At 43.8% G+C, this 18,542-nt stretch overlaps 1 protein-coding gene across 1 annotated transcript in view; it reads left to right on the forward strand.

The window, feature by feature from the left end:
• The window catches only part of LOC124803065 (pyroglutamylated RF-amide peptide receptor-like), a 318,321-nt gene that overhangs the window by 209,054 nt on the left and 90,725 nt on the right, over positions 1–18,542 (forward strand). Inside the window, exon 3 of the mRNA XM_047264192.1 lies at positions 15,387–15,592. Coding sequence (XP_047120148.1) covers positions 15,387–15,592 — 206 coding nt within the window. The remainder of the gene's footprint in view (positions 1–15,386; positions 15,593–18,542) is intronic.

The raw sequence follows: 18,542 nt of genomic DNA on the forward strand, positions 1-18,542 counted from the left end.
GAGGCAATCGCAGGTACTTCAAGCAGGGCGTGCACCGCCACGTCGTAACAGCAGGTATACTGCACGCAGTACGACTGATTACTCACCAGCTGCAGTCAGAAAGCTGGACGCTTACAAAGAATGAAAGAGAAAAACTGAAAGTTTACGAAAGAAAAGTAATGAGAAAAATCTGGGGACCTATGTTGGAGAATGGCGTATGGAGGATTCGGAAGAACAATGAAATTTATCAGTTAATGAAGCAACTCACTATCATTCAGAAATTAAAAAGTAGGAGACTGCAATGCGCTGGACATGTGACCAGAATGGAAAACAACAGAATCACCAAGAAAGCATTTCAAGGAACTCTCCAGGCAACACGTACAAGGTGGAAAGATGACGTAGAGAAGGACATCGCAGCATTAGGAATTTCCACAGGGTGGAGAGAGGCTGCGAGAGATAGAAGGCGGTGGGTCATCGGTGGTACAGCACATGGTCTACAGGGTCTGTGATCGCTGAGAAGAGAGAAGACATAGAGTGATTCCTATAATCACTTAAAGAAAATGTCGATGTGTTTGCTTTGAAATGGACACGGACAATTTGCTTCCTCATCCCAGTTGGTGCTCTTAGGAGTGAAGCTATATCCTACTTCTTTTTCTTTTTTCTGCGGAGTGCAGTAGCCAATATACAAGTGTCCTGCGCATCACAGACCACAGGGACTACCACGAGAGTGGACACCGGGACTTAACATTCAAAGCGTGGAAATCGGTAATCTGGAACAATGTCTCACAGTACAAGTAGGTACACACTGCTAGAAGGATACAAGGATACGGACCACACGAGGATAGCAGCCTGCTTCCCAACAAAGTGGAATTTTTCTTGCCTTTTCGATGGACTGCTCCAAAATTACTCCAGTGCGACATTCGTTACATCAAAATGTATAAACCGGAATAGTAAACCACGAAGAATAACCAGACCAGCACAGTGTTGGCCCACGCTGACAGCTACCGCCATGCAGTAGCGCTGCTCAGTCGCTCCTGGAGTACAGGATGTCCATTCTGTTTTCCTTCCCTCTTGATACATATCGATGAAACGAATATCACACTAGTGTAATCAGCGACGACCGCTCTGTCGAATGGCCACGTAAAATTTCCAATTTTAAAAGCCATTTTGTTGGAAACGGGAATGAAGCTGACGCTTTCCGTCGACAAAGGGCATCACATGAAAGAAGTGATGAGCAGTACTTGTTGTGGCTGATTCTAGCTACAACCGCAAAAACGAAATTGCATTTATCTGCTGAAACTTCAAAGAAAATGAGCCTAACGACTCTGTGTGGAGTAATTTAGTGAAGATGCTACAAACCTTCAAGGATGATGCAGAAAAGAAAATGTATCAATTACAGGTAAAGGACCCTGGTCCGGAAATGACTGAGTCGAAAGTTATAAGAGAGAATCGTTCTAATAACTCTTACAGTGGACCTCTTGCAAGCTCTTTGTGCGGAGATACCACCGACCAAAATAAGAAAAATGTCTAATAAACACGAGCTCTACAATGCATACCTTAGGAGCCATGCGGCCTTGTTCATTAGAAGACATGCGTTTTTCACCGTAACAAAGACGAATAAATGCTCGTTACTTGTACGATATTCATTTTAGAATCCATGGTTCAAAAATGGCTCTGAGCACTATGGGACTCAACTGCTGAGGTCATTAGTCCCCTAGAACTTAGAACTAGTTAAACCTAACTAACCTAAGGACGTCACAAACATCCATGCCAGAGGCAGGATTCGAACCTGCGACCGTAGCGGTCTTGCGGTTCCAGACTGCAGCGCCTTTAACCGCACGGCCACTTCGGCCGGCTTAGAATCCATGTTTACCGAATATTTTTTCTTGTTTCGGTCCGTGCTACCTAATCCAAAAGTACAAAAAGGAAAGAGCTTGCAGCATAAGACGTCGTCCTTTCCGGAGCAGGGTCCCTTACCCTACACTGATATATTTACCCTTCTCCATTATCCCTGAAAGTTTGTAACATCACCTCGGAAACACCTTGAATATACTAGGTGGTCAGAACGGGCCTGAAAAGCTTGTTTGGGTGTTACGGGGTACGTTGTCCTGAGAAATAATTGTTAAGAAAAAAATTTGATATGTTGCGCCGTTTTCGGATTTTTTAACGTTGACGTCAGCCAATCAGACCGTTGCGCGCCCAAATTCGAATGGGCCACCAAGAGACGGTGTCGCCAAATGTGTTCTTCGTTTGGTTTTCTAAAACTATACAAGAGACCGTTACAAAAGTTAGACATGGGACGGTAATTAGGATCGAACACGAGCGAAAAACTAGACAGTCTCTTGCGCTGTCATGTACGCTATAAGAAAACTGACACTAACTGTATCTGACAGGCCGCTTGAACTTGCGCGCAACGGCTTGATTGGCTAATTTCGTCGCTAATTTACTCGGTAAAGGCACAACGTATCGAATTTCTTTCTCAACAATTACTTCGGAGCACAACCTACGCTGCAACACCCTTGAAAGTTTTTCACACAGTTTCGACCACTTGTATATAAAGCGTGTTTTTTTCCACTGTGTACAAACTCTTGGGATTCATCGATGAGTGGATGTGGAAGAAAAAAGGGCCAATGAACTTATGACCGGAAATGCACGATTTCCATCCTAGAGACCACTTATTCAATCATACTTTGTTACAGAGACTGCCGTCTGATACGCGCTGCACCATGCAGCCATAGTTACTGTATGCATGGTTTCCTGCTAGAGGGTGGTACTGTTCCTCATAGCCGGCCGCGGTGGCCGTGCGGTTCTGGCGCTGCAGTCTGGAAACGCGGGATTGCTACGGTCGCAGGTTCGAATCCTGTCTCAGGCATGGGTGTGTGTGATGTCCTTAGGTTAGTTAGGTTTAAGTAGTTCTAAGTTCTAGGGGACTTATGACCTAGGATGTTGAGTCCCATAGTGCTCAGAGCCATTTGAACCATTTTTTTGTTCCTCATAAGTCATGCCCTAACTCCCTCTCCTGCCGTAGTACTTGGTAATGTTGTGTGCGATTCACTTCTCTTGCTTATACGAGGGGCGTTCAGAAAGTAAGCTCCGATCGGTCGCGAAATGGAAACGACTATGAAAATCCGATAAAGCTTTGCACAGATGTGTTGGGTAGTGTCTCTAGTATAACCCCAGTTAGCATCACGTCGCTCTTCTCATTTCTGAGCTCGCAGTGAGTGCGTAAAGATGTCTAGAAAATAGTGTCTGCCGCCAAGTACGAGGGCCTGGTGAGAAATTTCGCCTGAAGCTATGCAGCTAACATTACATAACTGTCGTGCTGTTTCGTCTTCACGACAATTCTCAGCCGCATTCTGCAGGGGTAATGAAGAAGCTCCTGCATCGTTTTCAAATGGAAATGTTAGATTACCCACAATACAGTCCGCAATTGTCTCCCCCTGAGTTTCATCTCTGGTCACATGAACCGCTGTCTTTGAAGACAACATTTTGACACAGACAACGAGGTGTAGGCCAGCGTGGAGAATTGGCGGAAAGCACTGGCGGCTGACTTCTATGATGAGGCTATTGAAAAGTTGGTACAACGCTATGACAAAAGTCTAAGTCAGAACGGCGACTACGTAGAGAAGTAGCTGAAAGGTGTAGCTAATTGTTACAAGTAAAACATTTCTGATGTTCACTGTGGTTTCAATTTGGCAATCAATCGGAGCTTACTTTCTGAACAGGCCTCGTATATCGTTGTACACAATGGTTGCGTATTCGAATCGAGAGCTTGCCGACATGTTTACTTACGGAAAGCCAAGTGGCAACGGGCGGAGGTCAGCAAGGTTGTATCAGGAGACCTATCCCGCCGACCGTTACACGGAATGGTATCTTCAACTTTCATAACAGTCATCTTTGGGCGGCATGTGTGAGCCGGGATTACTGGCGACCGTATTTTGGGAACATTCTCCCTTCCACGTCGCCTAACAGGCCGGAACTATCGGCGTTTCTTGCGGGTGACTTTGCCTCCCCCGCTGGAAGAAGTGCCATTGATGATTATGGTGCACTAGCCCACTTTTCCGTTAACGTCGGGACGCATCTCAATCGTATCATCTCTGGTCGCTGGATCGGACGACAGGGTCCAGCTGCATGGCCTGTTCGTTCAACAGATCTCAGTCCGTGCGATTTATGGTCATGGGTCCATCTCAAAAGTATCGTGTATGCAGAGATGTGGAGACACTGGAGCACCGTATTCATGCTGCCCTTGACACTGTTCGGATGCGCTAAGGCAGATGTGAACATGTGGGACAGAACATGCTACTGCGTGTACGCGCATGCGTTAAGGCACATGGAAACCATTTTCAACACAAGCTGTAACTGTGTCTGCATGGTACAGCACGTATTGGACCGCAGTCTCTGTAACAATGTACGGATAGATAAATGGTCTGTAGCATGGAAACCGTGCATTCCAGGACGGAAGATCACTAGCTCCTGTTTGTTCCATATCCTTTCATCCATCAGTCCCTACAGCTGTACACGGAGGAAAAAATCACCCTGTATAAAGAGAACAATATTCACTCCTAACAGATATATAATTGTTGGTAAATAAAAATCGTTATGTCAAACAACTGTGTACTTTCTACGCGGATACGTTCCACTAGTACCCGACAACAGACTCAAGCGACGGGTTTCTGTTAAATGGGCAGGGGCGGAGGTGGCGGGTGGAGTCTCCGGGCTTACGACGACAGAGAGTTGGGAGACTCACTGGCAAGTTTAATGCGAGTGTAAAGAGATCATTTCTAACCTCTGCTCGAAACATTGATTGTGTGTGAAGAAAGTGCAACAAGATGCGGACTAACAAACCAGAAAATTCTACTTTCAACAACCATATTCTCAAGTACGTGTTACAATACAACTCACGCTATGCCTACAATTTCTCTGACTGTGGCTGGTCCGGAAATCTTACAGACTTTTCCAGTCTCATGACTGGCTATTTAAATATCTTTGCCGTCTTGGTTTACCATTGTATACCACTCCAAGCGTGGCCAGCGACCCATCTGTCGATGTATACTGCGGAGGGCATCCATCTGCACTGACATGAACAGTATGTCAGCGTTTCCGAAACGACGGCAACTTCGGAAGTCCATAGGAGTCGGTGCATGTATACATTTAGCACTTATATTTCATGTCTATGTTCAGTTTATAAACTGTCGTAGGTTATATCACTGTAACATTTTTATTTTATTTTGTTTGGTACCATTTACAAACGATCTGCCACCTTGTTACTAAGACAGGTCGTACTTTCGCAATACGAAATCGTACATGTACTGAATGTGAAGCTTATTTGTTATTTATGACGTTTGATAAGGATTAGTCATATTGCAGTTTTAAATACTTTAGACTTAAAAGTAAGTAAGAAACGAAAATATTAAAATTAACGATTTACGAATACAAGACAGGGATTTAGGAAGCAGAAAAGAGGTTATGACATTTTATATCCTTAAAATATATTATAAATGCGGATTCTTTTTTCTAAAATAAACAGGATTCTTGTATTTAAGAACGAGAAATAATAGATAATAAAATTTATAAAATTGACAATATTTTGGAAAATAAAAACAGAAGATAGGATAGATGGTAGTGGAAAAATGTCCCTCCACCAAAGGTGTATGATGGTGAGTGTCTTGCAATTGTCCATCAAGCCAATGAAGGCAAATCACAGCTCTTCATCTAAATCTAACATCTACTGTAGATTTCCCAGTAACTAAACCTTAACCTTTAAAAATTGTCTTTGCATTATATTGTCAGTATGTGGTTTTTATGCTTGGTTACAGAGTTCTTGAGATTAATGTTATTTTTTTCGCTGTTTGTGTTGAGTGTATTTCTTCGTTTTCAGTCGTGTCGGTATCAGCATGATCACCTCATTCCATTTCGGTATCAGTGTTGTTTTCTACCCTCTGGATTCCTTCCCATCTATGCATATAGACATACTTTGGGTATATCGTCAGAGAGCGTGCTCAACGTGGTGCAATGGTCTTGGTCCCTGAGGATTGCGTGTATGATCTTATGAACAATGATGGGGTTTAAGTGTAATGTGTGTCTGATGTAGGTATATTGTCCGCAGAAATTGACGATGTGTTAATGGCTGTGTGCGCCGCCATATTGGCGGGTGACCTTGAACGAGTTTTGCTCGGCCACCGCTAGGGCTCGGTGGATCGCCTATAGTTCTAACTAATGGCGATCCGTGGAAAAAAGGTGCTTCCGGCGCCGCCATTGCGGTTTTTGAGCGCTTGACTTCCGGCCGTGCCCAGCTTATCTCTGACGTACATCCGCCATGAAGGCAGCAGCACGCTTATTTCACTCGAGGCAGCCGCACGCAGCACACAGCCATGCCGTCCCGTGCATGTTGGTGTATACCCCAGACTCACGCGGTTTAAGTGATGTGCCGGGATGAGCCGTGTCCCGTTAGGAAGTGGACCACACCGCGGCTGGGATCCATTTGTCTGAGTTTTAGTCTCTCCCTTGCATCGGGAAAGAATTGGTGTGGCCTGCCGCCCTTATCACTTGGGTCTCACTCACCTTGCCATCTACGTATCCTCCAGTTTTTTAATTGGCGTGTCGTATCAATTGGTACTCCAGTTATCTTTCGAACCTGGTCGTGCCTTCCCACCTTAAGCTACTACATAGCTGCTCCATGTCTTATCGTAATTCTGTTGGGTAGATTCCGAGCCCCAGAGAGAATGATTCCACTGAGGTGCTGCCGAAAGCTCCCGATAGCCTAAGTAAGCCGCTCCTTGCCCTGGTCTGATGAGGGTCCGGTTTGTTGATAGGCTCAACCCGGGAGCCAATGTGTTGGCGGCGAAGCTAAGTACCGACACGAAGAGTGCACAATGCTCTATATCCTTGTTACTGACAAGCAGAGTTCAAATTGTTCTTAATGCAGTTTTGTTAGTTTTTGTAGTATTTTCTTTGCTTTATTTGTCACAATGCACATGTGTTCATGGAAATTTTGTTGTTCGTCTATGTGTACCCCAAGACAGCACGTGGTGATTGCTGGTTAATTGATCTGTCCCCTATTTTAAAAGTAGGATTTCTCTGGAGAGTCCCTTTTAGTAAAGTGTATGTTGTTTTGTTATCGGCTGTCTTGAGTTGTGTTACTGTTTAGAGTGTTCCACTTGCTCTTCCTTCTAGCTGGAACGTATTATTAGCAGACACTACAGCCAAAGGGTAGTAGGCGTGTGCGACAACATCTTTCATTATCGTTCCCTCTAGTTGTTGCACGAGAGGTTCAATAGTGATGTCCCAGAAGATGGGGCCATATATCGAAACTTGGGGGCATATTCTGTAATTCGTTTGATTACTTTTAGGTCGTCCGTCTGCCATTCGGCCACTCTTTTCTTACAGTAGTCTAGTGGACTGTGGTCAGTGTTTCGAGTACCCCAAGTTGTATGAGTCTCTTGAACACTGCGGGCCACCAGGGGTTATCAAAGGCATCCGCAATGTCGTTCATAATTCTCACTGCATACTTAGTCCTGGTGTTGTTGGTAATTTGTAAAGCTTGGTCGATGGCCTCTTTAATCGACTTTCTCTCTCCGAAGCCGAAGTTGTGTTGGCTTAGGCCATGAAGAGCTCCGTGAGCCTGTAAACACCTGCGCAAGAGATTTTCCTGCACTTGTAACAGGTCAGGGTCATAGAATGCAATAAAATGTCAGGAATATATATGGAAACGTTTTGGAAGCTTGCAGAATACTACGCGCGGACTATGCCAAGGCCCGTCAGTAAAACCGTTCGGTTGGTCTCTCTCCAGTGGAACGAAGAAGTTGAGCAATGTTTGGAAATCACAAAAAAGAGGATGAGAATCGTGCGGAAGTATATGTTTTAATCAGCCAGTATCCAAAACTAGTAACACGGCGGGCAACAGCGAGTCAGATGGTGTTATGGGCAAGTTAGCCAAACAAGTGCAGGGCTTTGCGCTGAGCGAGAGCAATGTGGCATTTCTAGGAACCAGTGGAAGCATGGTTTCCGCTAGTCGTACGATCCATGCCGTAAGCTTTTTATATCATTGTTTACATTGTCTCCAGTACATCGTAGTTCCTAGTTCCAGGTAGGTTTTGATTGCATTTCCTTGATCTCATTTTATCTATAACTGTATTTATTATTGGTCTACTTATAGACATTCGTCATTATTATCTTAATTACACCGTATATTTTTAAAACGATACCCTTAGTGTCTTCGATTTATCGACTTAGGAAATGCTTCTAAAATGATTAGTAGGTGACTCAAATTATAAGTCAATTTTTTAATTACTTATGTGACCCAAAAACTTGTAATCAGCTCTCATCGATAATGCAACATTAATTAATACAAGTTTTCTCTATGAAGAGAGAGTAATTTTCGTCCTCAGTAATAAACGAAAATACTTACTGAGACAGCGACATTCAAGGATTTGCTTAATTTTAGCTGAAGCTGGTGAATGCAGTCGTGAAGTAAGTTAAGTTAGCCTCTTACCTAGGTGCAGAGAGGTAAGTAGCGCGGCCACTGAGAGAGGGGAATTTTTTATTGCTTGCCTTCCAGTACTCACAACTAACGGGAGTGCGCGACTCGTACCGATAATCTGTTACGGCTTAGATTTTGACACGGAGGTAACATAGATTCGTGACTGTGCATTACAGAGGCGACTATCTGCAAATGAGGTACAAACACTATGTGACCAAAAGTATCCAGACATACCCAAACGGCGGCCGCTTTGGCCGAGCGGCTCTATGCGCTTCAGTCCGGAACCGCGCTGCTGCTACGGTCGCGGGTTCGGATCCTGTCCCGGGCATGGATGTGTGTGATGTCCTTAGGATGGTTACGTTTAAGTAGTTCTAAGTCAAGGGGACTGATGACCTCGATGTTAAGTCCCATAGTGCTTAGAGCCATTTGATTTGAACAGCCCCAAAACATATGTTTTTCATATTAGGTGCATTGTTCTGCCACATACTGCCAGGTACTCCATATTAGCGACCTCAGTAGTCATTAGACCCCGTGAGAGAGTAGAACGGGGCGCTCCGCGGAACTCACGGACTTCGAACGTGCTCATGTGATTGGGTGTCCCTTGGTCCGCTGTTTCCGATGTGATAGTAAAATGGAAACATGGACACGTACAGCACAAAAGCATACAGGCCGATCTCGTCTGTTGACTGACAGAGACCGCCGACAGTTGAAGGGGGTCGTAATGTGTAATAGGCAGACATCTTCCCAGACCATCACACAGGAATTCCAAACTACATCAGGATCCACTGCAAGTGCTGTGACAGTTAGGCGGGAGGTGAGGCAACTTGGATTTTATGGTTGGGCGGCTGCTCATAAGCCACACATCACGCCGGTAAATGCGAAACGACGCCTCACTTGATGTAAGGAGGGTAAACAGTGGACGACTGAACAGTGGAAAAACGTTGTGTAGAGTGACGAATCACGGTACACAATGTGGCGATACAGTGCCAGGGTATGGGTATGACGAATCCCCGCCGAACATCATCTGCCAGCTTGTGTAGTGCCAACAGTAAAATTTGGAGGCGGTGGTGTTACGGTGTGGTCGTGTTTTGCGTGGCACTATCACAACACAGGCCTATATTGATGCTTTAAGCACCTTCATGCTTCCCACTGTTGAAGAGTAATTCGGGGATGATCATTATATCTTCCAAGACGATCGAGCAACTGTTCATAATGCACGGCCCATGGCGGAGTTATTATACGACAGTAACATGCCTGTAATGGACTGACCTGCAGAGAGTCCTGACCTGAATCCTGTAGAACACCTTTGGGATGTTTTGGAACGCCGACTTCGTGCCCAGCCTCACCGACCGACATCGATACCTCTCCTCAGTGCAGCACTCCGTGAAGTTTGGGCTGTCATTCCCCAAGAAAAATCTTCCAGTATCTGATTGAACGTATGCCTGCGAGAGAGGAAGCTGTCATCAAGCCCAAGGGTGGAGCCAACACCATATTGAAATCCAGCACTATCGACGGAGGTCGCCGCGAACTTGTAATTCATTTTAGCCTGGTATCCGGATAGTTTTGATCACACAGTCTATTTGTAGCAAGAAACATGAAATTAAATTAAGGAAGTTGTCATTCAACGCAGAGAGTACAATAAAATGACATTCGAAGCATTCAGTAAGCACTTGTGATAAAGTCTTATACTGAGTAATGCCTTTAAATCAAAGTGCTTTACTGTTATTAATTAATTAACCATCCACTCACACAGACAACCCAGGACAGTTCATAAAACGATTACAATGTCACAGCTTTGGTGTCGCTAAGGGGGGAATCGACCTGAAACAGAGAGTAGTCGACACGATGTGTTGCGAATCGTGTCGACATTTGACGATGAGTACTTGGGGACTGTAGCTAGTCTATTTGGGGCTCATTACATATTAATTCATGCAGTTTACGAATTAATAATAACAACTGTCCGCCCCACAGCAGTAGTGTATCTGCTCTCGAGAAAACATGTTTGATGACCACTGTTCTAGAACATTCAATATTGACTTGGAATACAACTTGGAAATGGGACAAATCGTTTTAACGATGAGTTGTGCGAAATGGTAATTGCAGAGAAAGAGCTCTCCGAAGGATTCTATTGGCTTATGGGCAGAAACAAATAAGGAAAGAATGGTTGTGTGAATGAACAATTTTAGCAACAACAAGAAAAAAGAAGTTACTTGAGAGCGATCCGCTTTAGATGTACTAACATTTATTGAAACCACGATTGGTTTCGATATTTTAATATCCCATCTTCAGGTGTATGAAGTTATAGTATTTGGTAATACATAACATGGGGTCGGACCAGTCAGTATAAGAGTTCCAATCATTTTGCATGTTGGCGGAAATTTTCCACCGCGGATCTCTGTACATAAATTACAATACACCTCAGTTGCGGATGTCCTACGTACCAAAACTTGAGCAAAAAGTAGAAGCATTTTGACAAATTTCTGCTAAAGCCACGACTATTTTGAGTTTGTGCTGCTGCCTGGGAATACTTTGACTGAACTCCACTGCGAACACCTTCACACTCTGCAATATCCGTTATACAGTCTAGCTCAAGATCTACATATTGACTCAGCAATCCACCTTACGGTCACTTCTCCCATTTCGTGTTCTAGTCGTGAATGTTTCGCAGGAAGAAAAACTGGTGGTAAGCCTCCGTGTTAACCTGAACTCTTCTAATTTTTCGTTCTCGGAACGTAAACTCTCAGCATGTCAACAGTAAGCCACGTCGTGATGCACAACAGCTCTCTCGTAGCGTTTCCAAAAGTTGAGGTTCAAACACCCGTAAGGTATTTTAGAAAAAGCATTTTAACCAATAGCTTTTTATTTGTCCCAACACTCATTTATTGGTTTCGGTTAGTAACCATCACCCAGGATGTTGGTTGGTTGGTTGGTTGGTTTGAGGGATAAAGGGACCAAACTACAGGGACATCAGTCCCTTGTTCCTGACGCGGCTCAGCGTGAAACAACTCGCAAAGTACGGCTGGGAAAGTAAAAGAGGGAAAAGGAATGTGGAACCACACGAAAAAATAAAACGGATGGCATGAAGAAAAAACGAGGAAAAAAACATACAACATAAGGAAAAGTAGAAAAAGGCATTAAAAAACAAGGCAATTGGTCTGGGCTGGCTGATCACAAGTGTAAAAGAGGATGCGCCAGCCACTCTGCAACACATTAAAATGTCGACCACAAAAAGGGAAGGCGGGATGAACACATGTAGGGAAAAGACGAACACAAAGGCAAACGAATGCAAACAAAGGGTGACAGAGTTAAAAGGGAGGGAGGGTGGAGGCCCCAGAAAGAAGGCCAAACGCCCATCCCTAGACGGTACGATAAAAATCCCCGTCGTGAATAAAACGTAAAACTAAATCTGATGTTGGGGCATCGTCGCCCAATCCCGAAGGTAAGTGCAGGGAAGGTTAAAAGTTCGCCGTAAAGCGGCTAAAATTGGGCAGTCCAGCAAGTTGTGGAGGGCAGTGAGAAGGGAGCCACAGTGACACCGAGGTGGGTCCCCGCGACGGAGAAGGTAGCCATGTGTTAGCCACGTATGGCCAATGTGCAGCCGGCAAAGGACAACTAATTCCCTGCGAGAGGCTCGCATGGATGACAGCCACACATTCGTCGACTCCTTGATAGAACGGAGTTTATTTGGTGTGCTCAGGGTGCGCCATTCAGTGTCCCAGATCGCGAAAACTTTTCGGCTGAAGGCAGTCTCCGGGAGGCCAATCTCCAGAGATGGTTTACTGGTGGCCTGTTTGGCCAGGAGGTCAACATGTTCAGTGCACGGTATCCCGACATGGCCTGGGGTCCAAATAAAGGTCATTGCACCCAGGATGTCTACCAACGTAAACATTAAAAAAATTATGGAAGTATAATGCATACAAGAATAGCAAAACTCAACAAATATATAGCTACAGATTTACCTTTTCGTACTTACAAGATACAAAAAATTAGTTAAAAGCATCCCATTTTCGTTTGAAGCTGAACGATACCTAAATTATCCAGTGAAATTGTACTAATACTTGAGATAATTTGTCTTAGAATACTGACAGTCATATTGTTGTTGTTGTGGTCTTCAGTTCTGAGACTGGTTTGATGCAGCTCTCCATGCCATTCTATCGTGTGCAAGCTTCTTCATCTCCCAGTACCTACTACAACCTACGTCCTTCTGAATCTGCTTAGTGTATTCATCTCTTGGTCTCCCTCTACGATTTTTACCCTCCACGCTGCCCTCAAATAATAAATTGGCGATCCCTTGATGCCTTAGAACATGTCCTACCAACCGATCCTTTCTTCTAGTCAAATTGTGCCACAGACTCCCCAATTCTATTCAATACCTCCTCATTAGTTATGTTATCTACCCATCTAATCTTCAGCATTCTTCTGTAGTACCACTTTTCGAAAGCTTCTATTCTCTTCTTGTCCAAACTATTTATCGTCCATGTTTCACTTCCATACACGGCTACACTCCATACAAATACTTTCAGAAACGACTTCCTGACATTTAAATCTATACTCGATGTTAACAAATTTCTCTTCTTCAGAAACGCTTTCCTTGCCATTGCCAGTCTACATTTCATATACTCTCTACTTCGACCATCATCATTTAATTTGCTCCCCAAATAACAAAACTCCTTTACTACTTTAAATGTCTCATTTCCTAATCTAATTGCCTCAGCATCACCCGATTTAATTCGACTACATTCCATTATCCTCCTTTTGTTTTTGTTGATGTTCATCTTATATCCTCCTTTACAGACACTGTCCATTCCGTTCAACTGCTCTTCCAAGCCCTTTGCTGTCTCTGACACAATTAAACTGTCATCGCGCGAACCTCAGCGTTTTTATTTCTTCTCCATAGATTTTAATACCTACACCGAATTTTTCTTTTGTTTCCTTTAGTGCTTGCTCAATATACAGATTGAATAACATTGGGGAGAGGCTACAACCCTTCTCACTCCCTTCCCAACCACTGCATCCCCTTCATGTCCCTCGACTCTTATAATTGCCATCTGGTTTCTGTACAAACTGTAAATAGCCTATCGCTCCCTGTATTATACCCGTGACACCTTCAAAATTTGGAAGAGTGTATTCCAGTCAACAGTGTCAAACGCTTTCTCTACGTCTGCAAATGCTAGAAACGTAGGTTTGCTTTTCCGTAATCTATCTTCTAAGTTAAGTGGTAGGGTCAGTACGGCCTGACAGTCATGTCTCTTCTGAAATGGACAGACATCACAGGAAAAACAAGACGAGCACTTAAAGTGGAGGAAACCCTCGGAATTCAAGTTATATCAAAGATACTACAGTTGTACTGCAAAGGTAACAATAACAACATACTTTTGTATTAGTGGTAAAGTGAAGAAACAGAACATCTTTACCAATATCTTTGACTGAACGTAAACAAAAACAGAGAACGATTAATACTGAAAGTATAATTATGGCATACAACTGACATGTATTTCTACGTTGGCAATGTAGAAACAGCATACTATCATGTAACATGTCATTGACAAGTTGTAGCGTCTGGAGTTATCTGAACATCTCCGTGACACTTCCGCGCTTGCTTTCTTGCAGTGCACTCAGGCCTGATCAGTGATGAGTTCTCTAATCCACCTCGAGCTGTATTTGACCATCGAGAAGTTGCTGTCCATGCATCAGCACGGCTTTAGAAAACATCGCTCCTGCGAAACGCAACTCACCCTTTTTTCACATGATATCTTGCGAACCATGGATGAAAGGTATCAGACGGATGCCATATTCCTTGACTTCCGGAAAGCGTTTGACTCGGTGCCCCAATGCGGACTCCTAACTAAGGTACGAGCATATGGGATTGGTTCCCAAGTATGTGAGGGGCTCGAAGACTTCTTAAGTAATAGAACCCAGTACGTTGGTATTCCTCGATGGTGAGTGTTCATCGGAGGTGAGGGTATCATCTGGAGTTTTCCAGGGAAGTGTGGTATGTCCGCTGTTGTTTTCTATCTACATAAATGATCTTTTGGATAGGGGATAGCAATGTGCGGCTATTCGCTGATGATGCTGTGGTGTACGGGAAGGTGTTGTCGTTGAGTGACTGTATGAGGATACAAGATGACTTGGACAGGATTTGTGATTGGTGTAAAGAATGGCAGCTAACTCTAAATATAGATAAATTTAAATTAATGCAGATGAATAGGAAAAAGAATCCAGTAATGTTTGAATACTCCATTAGTAGTGTTACGCTTGACACAGTCACGTCGATTAAATGTTTGGGCGTAACATTGCAGAGCGATATGAAGTGGGACAAGCATGTAATGGCAGTTGTGGGGAAGGCGGATAGTCGTCTTCGGTTCATTGGTAGAATTTTGGGAAGATGTGGTTCATCTGTAAAGGAGACCGCTTATAAAACACCAATACGACCTATTCTTGAGTACTGCTCGAGTGTTTGGGATTCCTATCAGGTCGGATTGAGGGAGGACATAGAAGCAATTCAGAGGCGGGCTGCTAGATTTGTTACTGGTAGGTTTGATCATCACGCGAGTGCTACGGAAATGCTTCAGGAACTCGGGTGGGAGTCTCTAGAGGAAGGGAGGCGTTCTTTTCGTGAAGCGCTACTGAGGAAATTTAGAGAACCAGCATTTGAGGCTGACTGCAGTACAATTTTACTACCACCGACTTACATTTCGTGGAAAGACCACAAAGATAAGGTAAGAGAGATTAGGGCTCGTACAGAGGCATATAGGCAGTCATTTTTCCCTCGTTCTGTTTGGGAGTGCAACAAGGAGAGAAGATGCTGGTTGTGGTACGAGGTACCCTGCGCTACGCAGCGTATGGTGGATTGCGGAGTATGTAGATGTAGATGTAGATGTAGAGAGGTTAGCTCGTGCCTCACGATACCGTTCCTCGGTGTGCGCAGATCCACCTGCCGGTGGGCCTGAAGGTGCAGGCGTTCTGGTGCGTGCGCGACTGGGAGCACGAGGCGCTGTGGCGGCTGCACGAGCTGTACATGCTGGTGCTCATCCTGGTGGTGCCCACGTGCATCATGGCGGCCGCCTACACCTCCATCTGCTGGGAGGTCTGGCACGTGATGCAGCGCCGCTGCGACATGACCGCCGGCCACAGGTGCGTGCAAACCACTACAACCATCAACTGCTTCACCACTAAAACCACGTTGAAAGTACCACAAAAGGAACTTAACCGCTTTAGGTGGACAACGGTATAATAGCTAACTTTTACTAAGTGGGCATAATAAAGTTAATCCAGAAATATATAATGTACCTTAAGACAGACGATCTACCATCTTCTGCTCTGGCAGTGGATGACGTAAGTTAATCCTCCGTTGCTTGCGCGGATTACACTTGTCATCGACATGACTTTCCCGCTCAATTTTGTCTGATAGGGCTGGACTGAGTCCGCGAGATTTTCAGTACCTTTCTGTTAACTCTCCGGTTGTTAGCTCCAATAAAAATAAAATGTCGTGTGGCGAGGGCCTCCCGTCGGGTAGACCGTTCGTCTGGAGCAGGTCTTTCGAGTTGCCGCCACTTCGGCGACCTGCACCTCGATGGGGATGAAATGATGATGATGATTAGGACAACACAACACACAGTACCTGAGTGGAGAAAATCTCCGACCCAGCCGGGAATCGAACCCGGGTCCTTAGGATTAACATTCTGTCGCGCTGACCACTCAGCTACCGGGGGCGGACTTAGCTCCAATCATTGTTGGCTTTCAGTTACGATCGATACATTGTTTCTGAAACATTATTATAATTATAGTCTGGACGACACTTGTCATCCACGCGAGCTCTGCGGCCACAATCTGAAACAAAGTAAGTCTGTATTACTTTATTGCTTTCCTAGATTCAATCGATCTTTTATGTGCGTAAATTTAGACGTATTGAAACTGATTGTAGTTACCTTCCATGTTACCTAATATTCTCTTTATTTCTTAAGTGTGGAAGAAATTTCATGCACAGCTGGGGGGCCGGCCGGAGCGGCAGAGCGGTTCTAGGCGCTACAGTCTGGAACCGCGCGACCGCTACGGTCGCAGGTTCGAATCCTGCCTCGGGCATGGATGTGTGTGATGTCCTTAGGTTAGTTAGGTTTAAGTAGTTCTAAGTTCTAGGGGACTGATGACCTCAGCAGTTAGGTTCCATAGTGCTCAGAGCCATTTTTTTTTTTTTTTTTGAAGAAATGTCAAAGGCAAAAAACCGCAGACCGACCTAATGTATGGTTGGAATGGTTCAATGAACTGAATGATGAAGATGCTCACCGTGATAGCGCTGACTCAGAGACTGAGGATTCTGTTCATGAAAGCGGTCATGATTCAGGAACACAACAAGAAGCGTCAGAAAATGATGATAATGAATCACAGGAAGAAGTCACTCAAGAGGATGCATTTTTTTTAGGGAAAGATGGAACAACTGAACGGATGAAAAATAAATATCCTACCAGTGTTAGAAGCAAATCTCGTAATTTTATTACGCATTTGCCTGGACAAAAAAATCTAGCTCATATGAAAAAGAAAATCTGAATTTGTTCTTGGATGAAAACATAATAAGCATTATCGCAACATGCACAAATGTATACATCAATTAAGTTCACGGTAACTTCCCTAGGGAAAGGCACGCTAAAGAAACAGATGCGATAGAGATCAGAGCTTCCATTGGTTTGCTACATCTATGGGGATCTTTGAGATGTTCTAGGAAGAGTACATAGAAATTGTGGGATAACCCAAAGGGAAACGGACTTCAATCATGTTATTTATGAATAAGTGAAAACCGATTCAGGTTTCTGTTGAGATGTCTGAGGTTTGACAATATCCATGACAGAGGTGTTGGCAGAGAGATTGGCAAGTTGGCTGCTGTCAGAGCTGTCAGAGAGGTTCTTGAACTATTCACGAACAATTGCCAAAAATATTTTTCTCCTACTGTATATCTTACTGTTGACAAACAGCTTTTGACATTTAGAGGAAACTGCCCTTTCACGCAATATATTCCTAGCAAACCAGCAAAGTATGGGATGAAGTGTTTGCTTTGGTTCATGTAAAAACAGCTTACACTTTGAATTAGAACCGTACGTCGGTAAGCAACAAGTGGGACCATGTAATGCCAGTAATCCAGCTGAAGATATTGTTCTTTCAAACGTTAGAATATATTATACTGTGTACAAATATTAAAGGTATTATATTTAGATTTAATAAAATAATCTAACAACCAGTCATAAAGACTGTTCAAAGTATACAAATCGACAGCTTGTTTTGTGGATGACACCAGTCATCCGCGCGAGTGACCATGTCACAAATTTTCGAGCGAGTAATGAAGGGCTCAGATGCTTATCTTGAGGCGAATGAAATATTTTCAAGCACACTTTTATTTTACCATCCTGTATTTGTCAGCCTATGACACATATGCGTACATTTCAGCGTTGTGCGCTTGTTCATTCTACATACTACCAGCCAAAATGTTTTTGTAGTGTTTAAAATTGAGTAAGGAAGAAAGGTCTGGCCCTATTCCCGCGCTTGAATTTTTGACGTCAGAACTTGTTGGTTTCATCCCACGTGTATTCCGTAACAATATCGTAAACCGGCGAAAATCAAGTTCATGGACTGACATAGTTTGTATTTTACCGGATTTCCTGTACTTCTCCTCTGTGCAGAAGCACCAGTTCTGTCTTGTCCCGTAACTAGCACTTTCTGTGATTCATTATCATACATCGCTACCAGGGAGACATGGGTAGCCGCTGAAACTTTTCCCAGATGGACGGGGTTCAACACGGCCATTTTCGATGTAACTAATTCGGTGAAGCTGAAAATGTGTAATGGCCAAGAAAGTAAATTTTATAAAACTACACAAAACATTTTGAATCTCAGAAGACGGATATTTTTGTATGTAGCATTTTTAGAACAGATTACTTTTGACCCTGAATTGTGAGTAAATTTCAAGAGTATATTCAAAGTACTTCTTTTTAAGGTGTTAAAATGAACAAGAAAGTTACATTTTCGATTGAACGATCTGAAATTACTCCCACTATAATTAAACCCAGGGCATCCAATGAGTTCTGCAATAAATCTA

The sequence above is a fragment of the Schistocerca piceifrons genome, chromosome 6 (assembly GCF_021461385.2).
Source record: "Schistocerca piceifrons isolate TAMUIC-IGC-003096 chromosome 6, iqSchPice1.1, whole genome shotgun sequence".
Lineage (NCBI taxonomy): Eukaryota > Metazoa > Arthropoda > Insecta > Orthoptera > Acrididae > Schistocerca > Schistocerca piceifrons.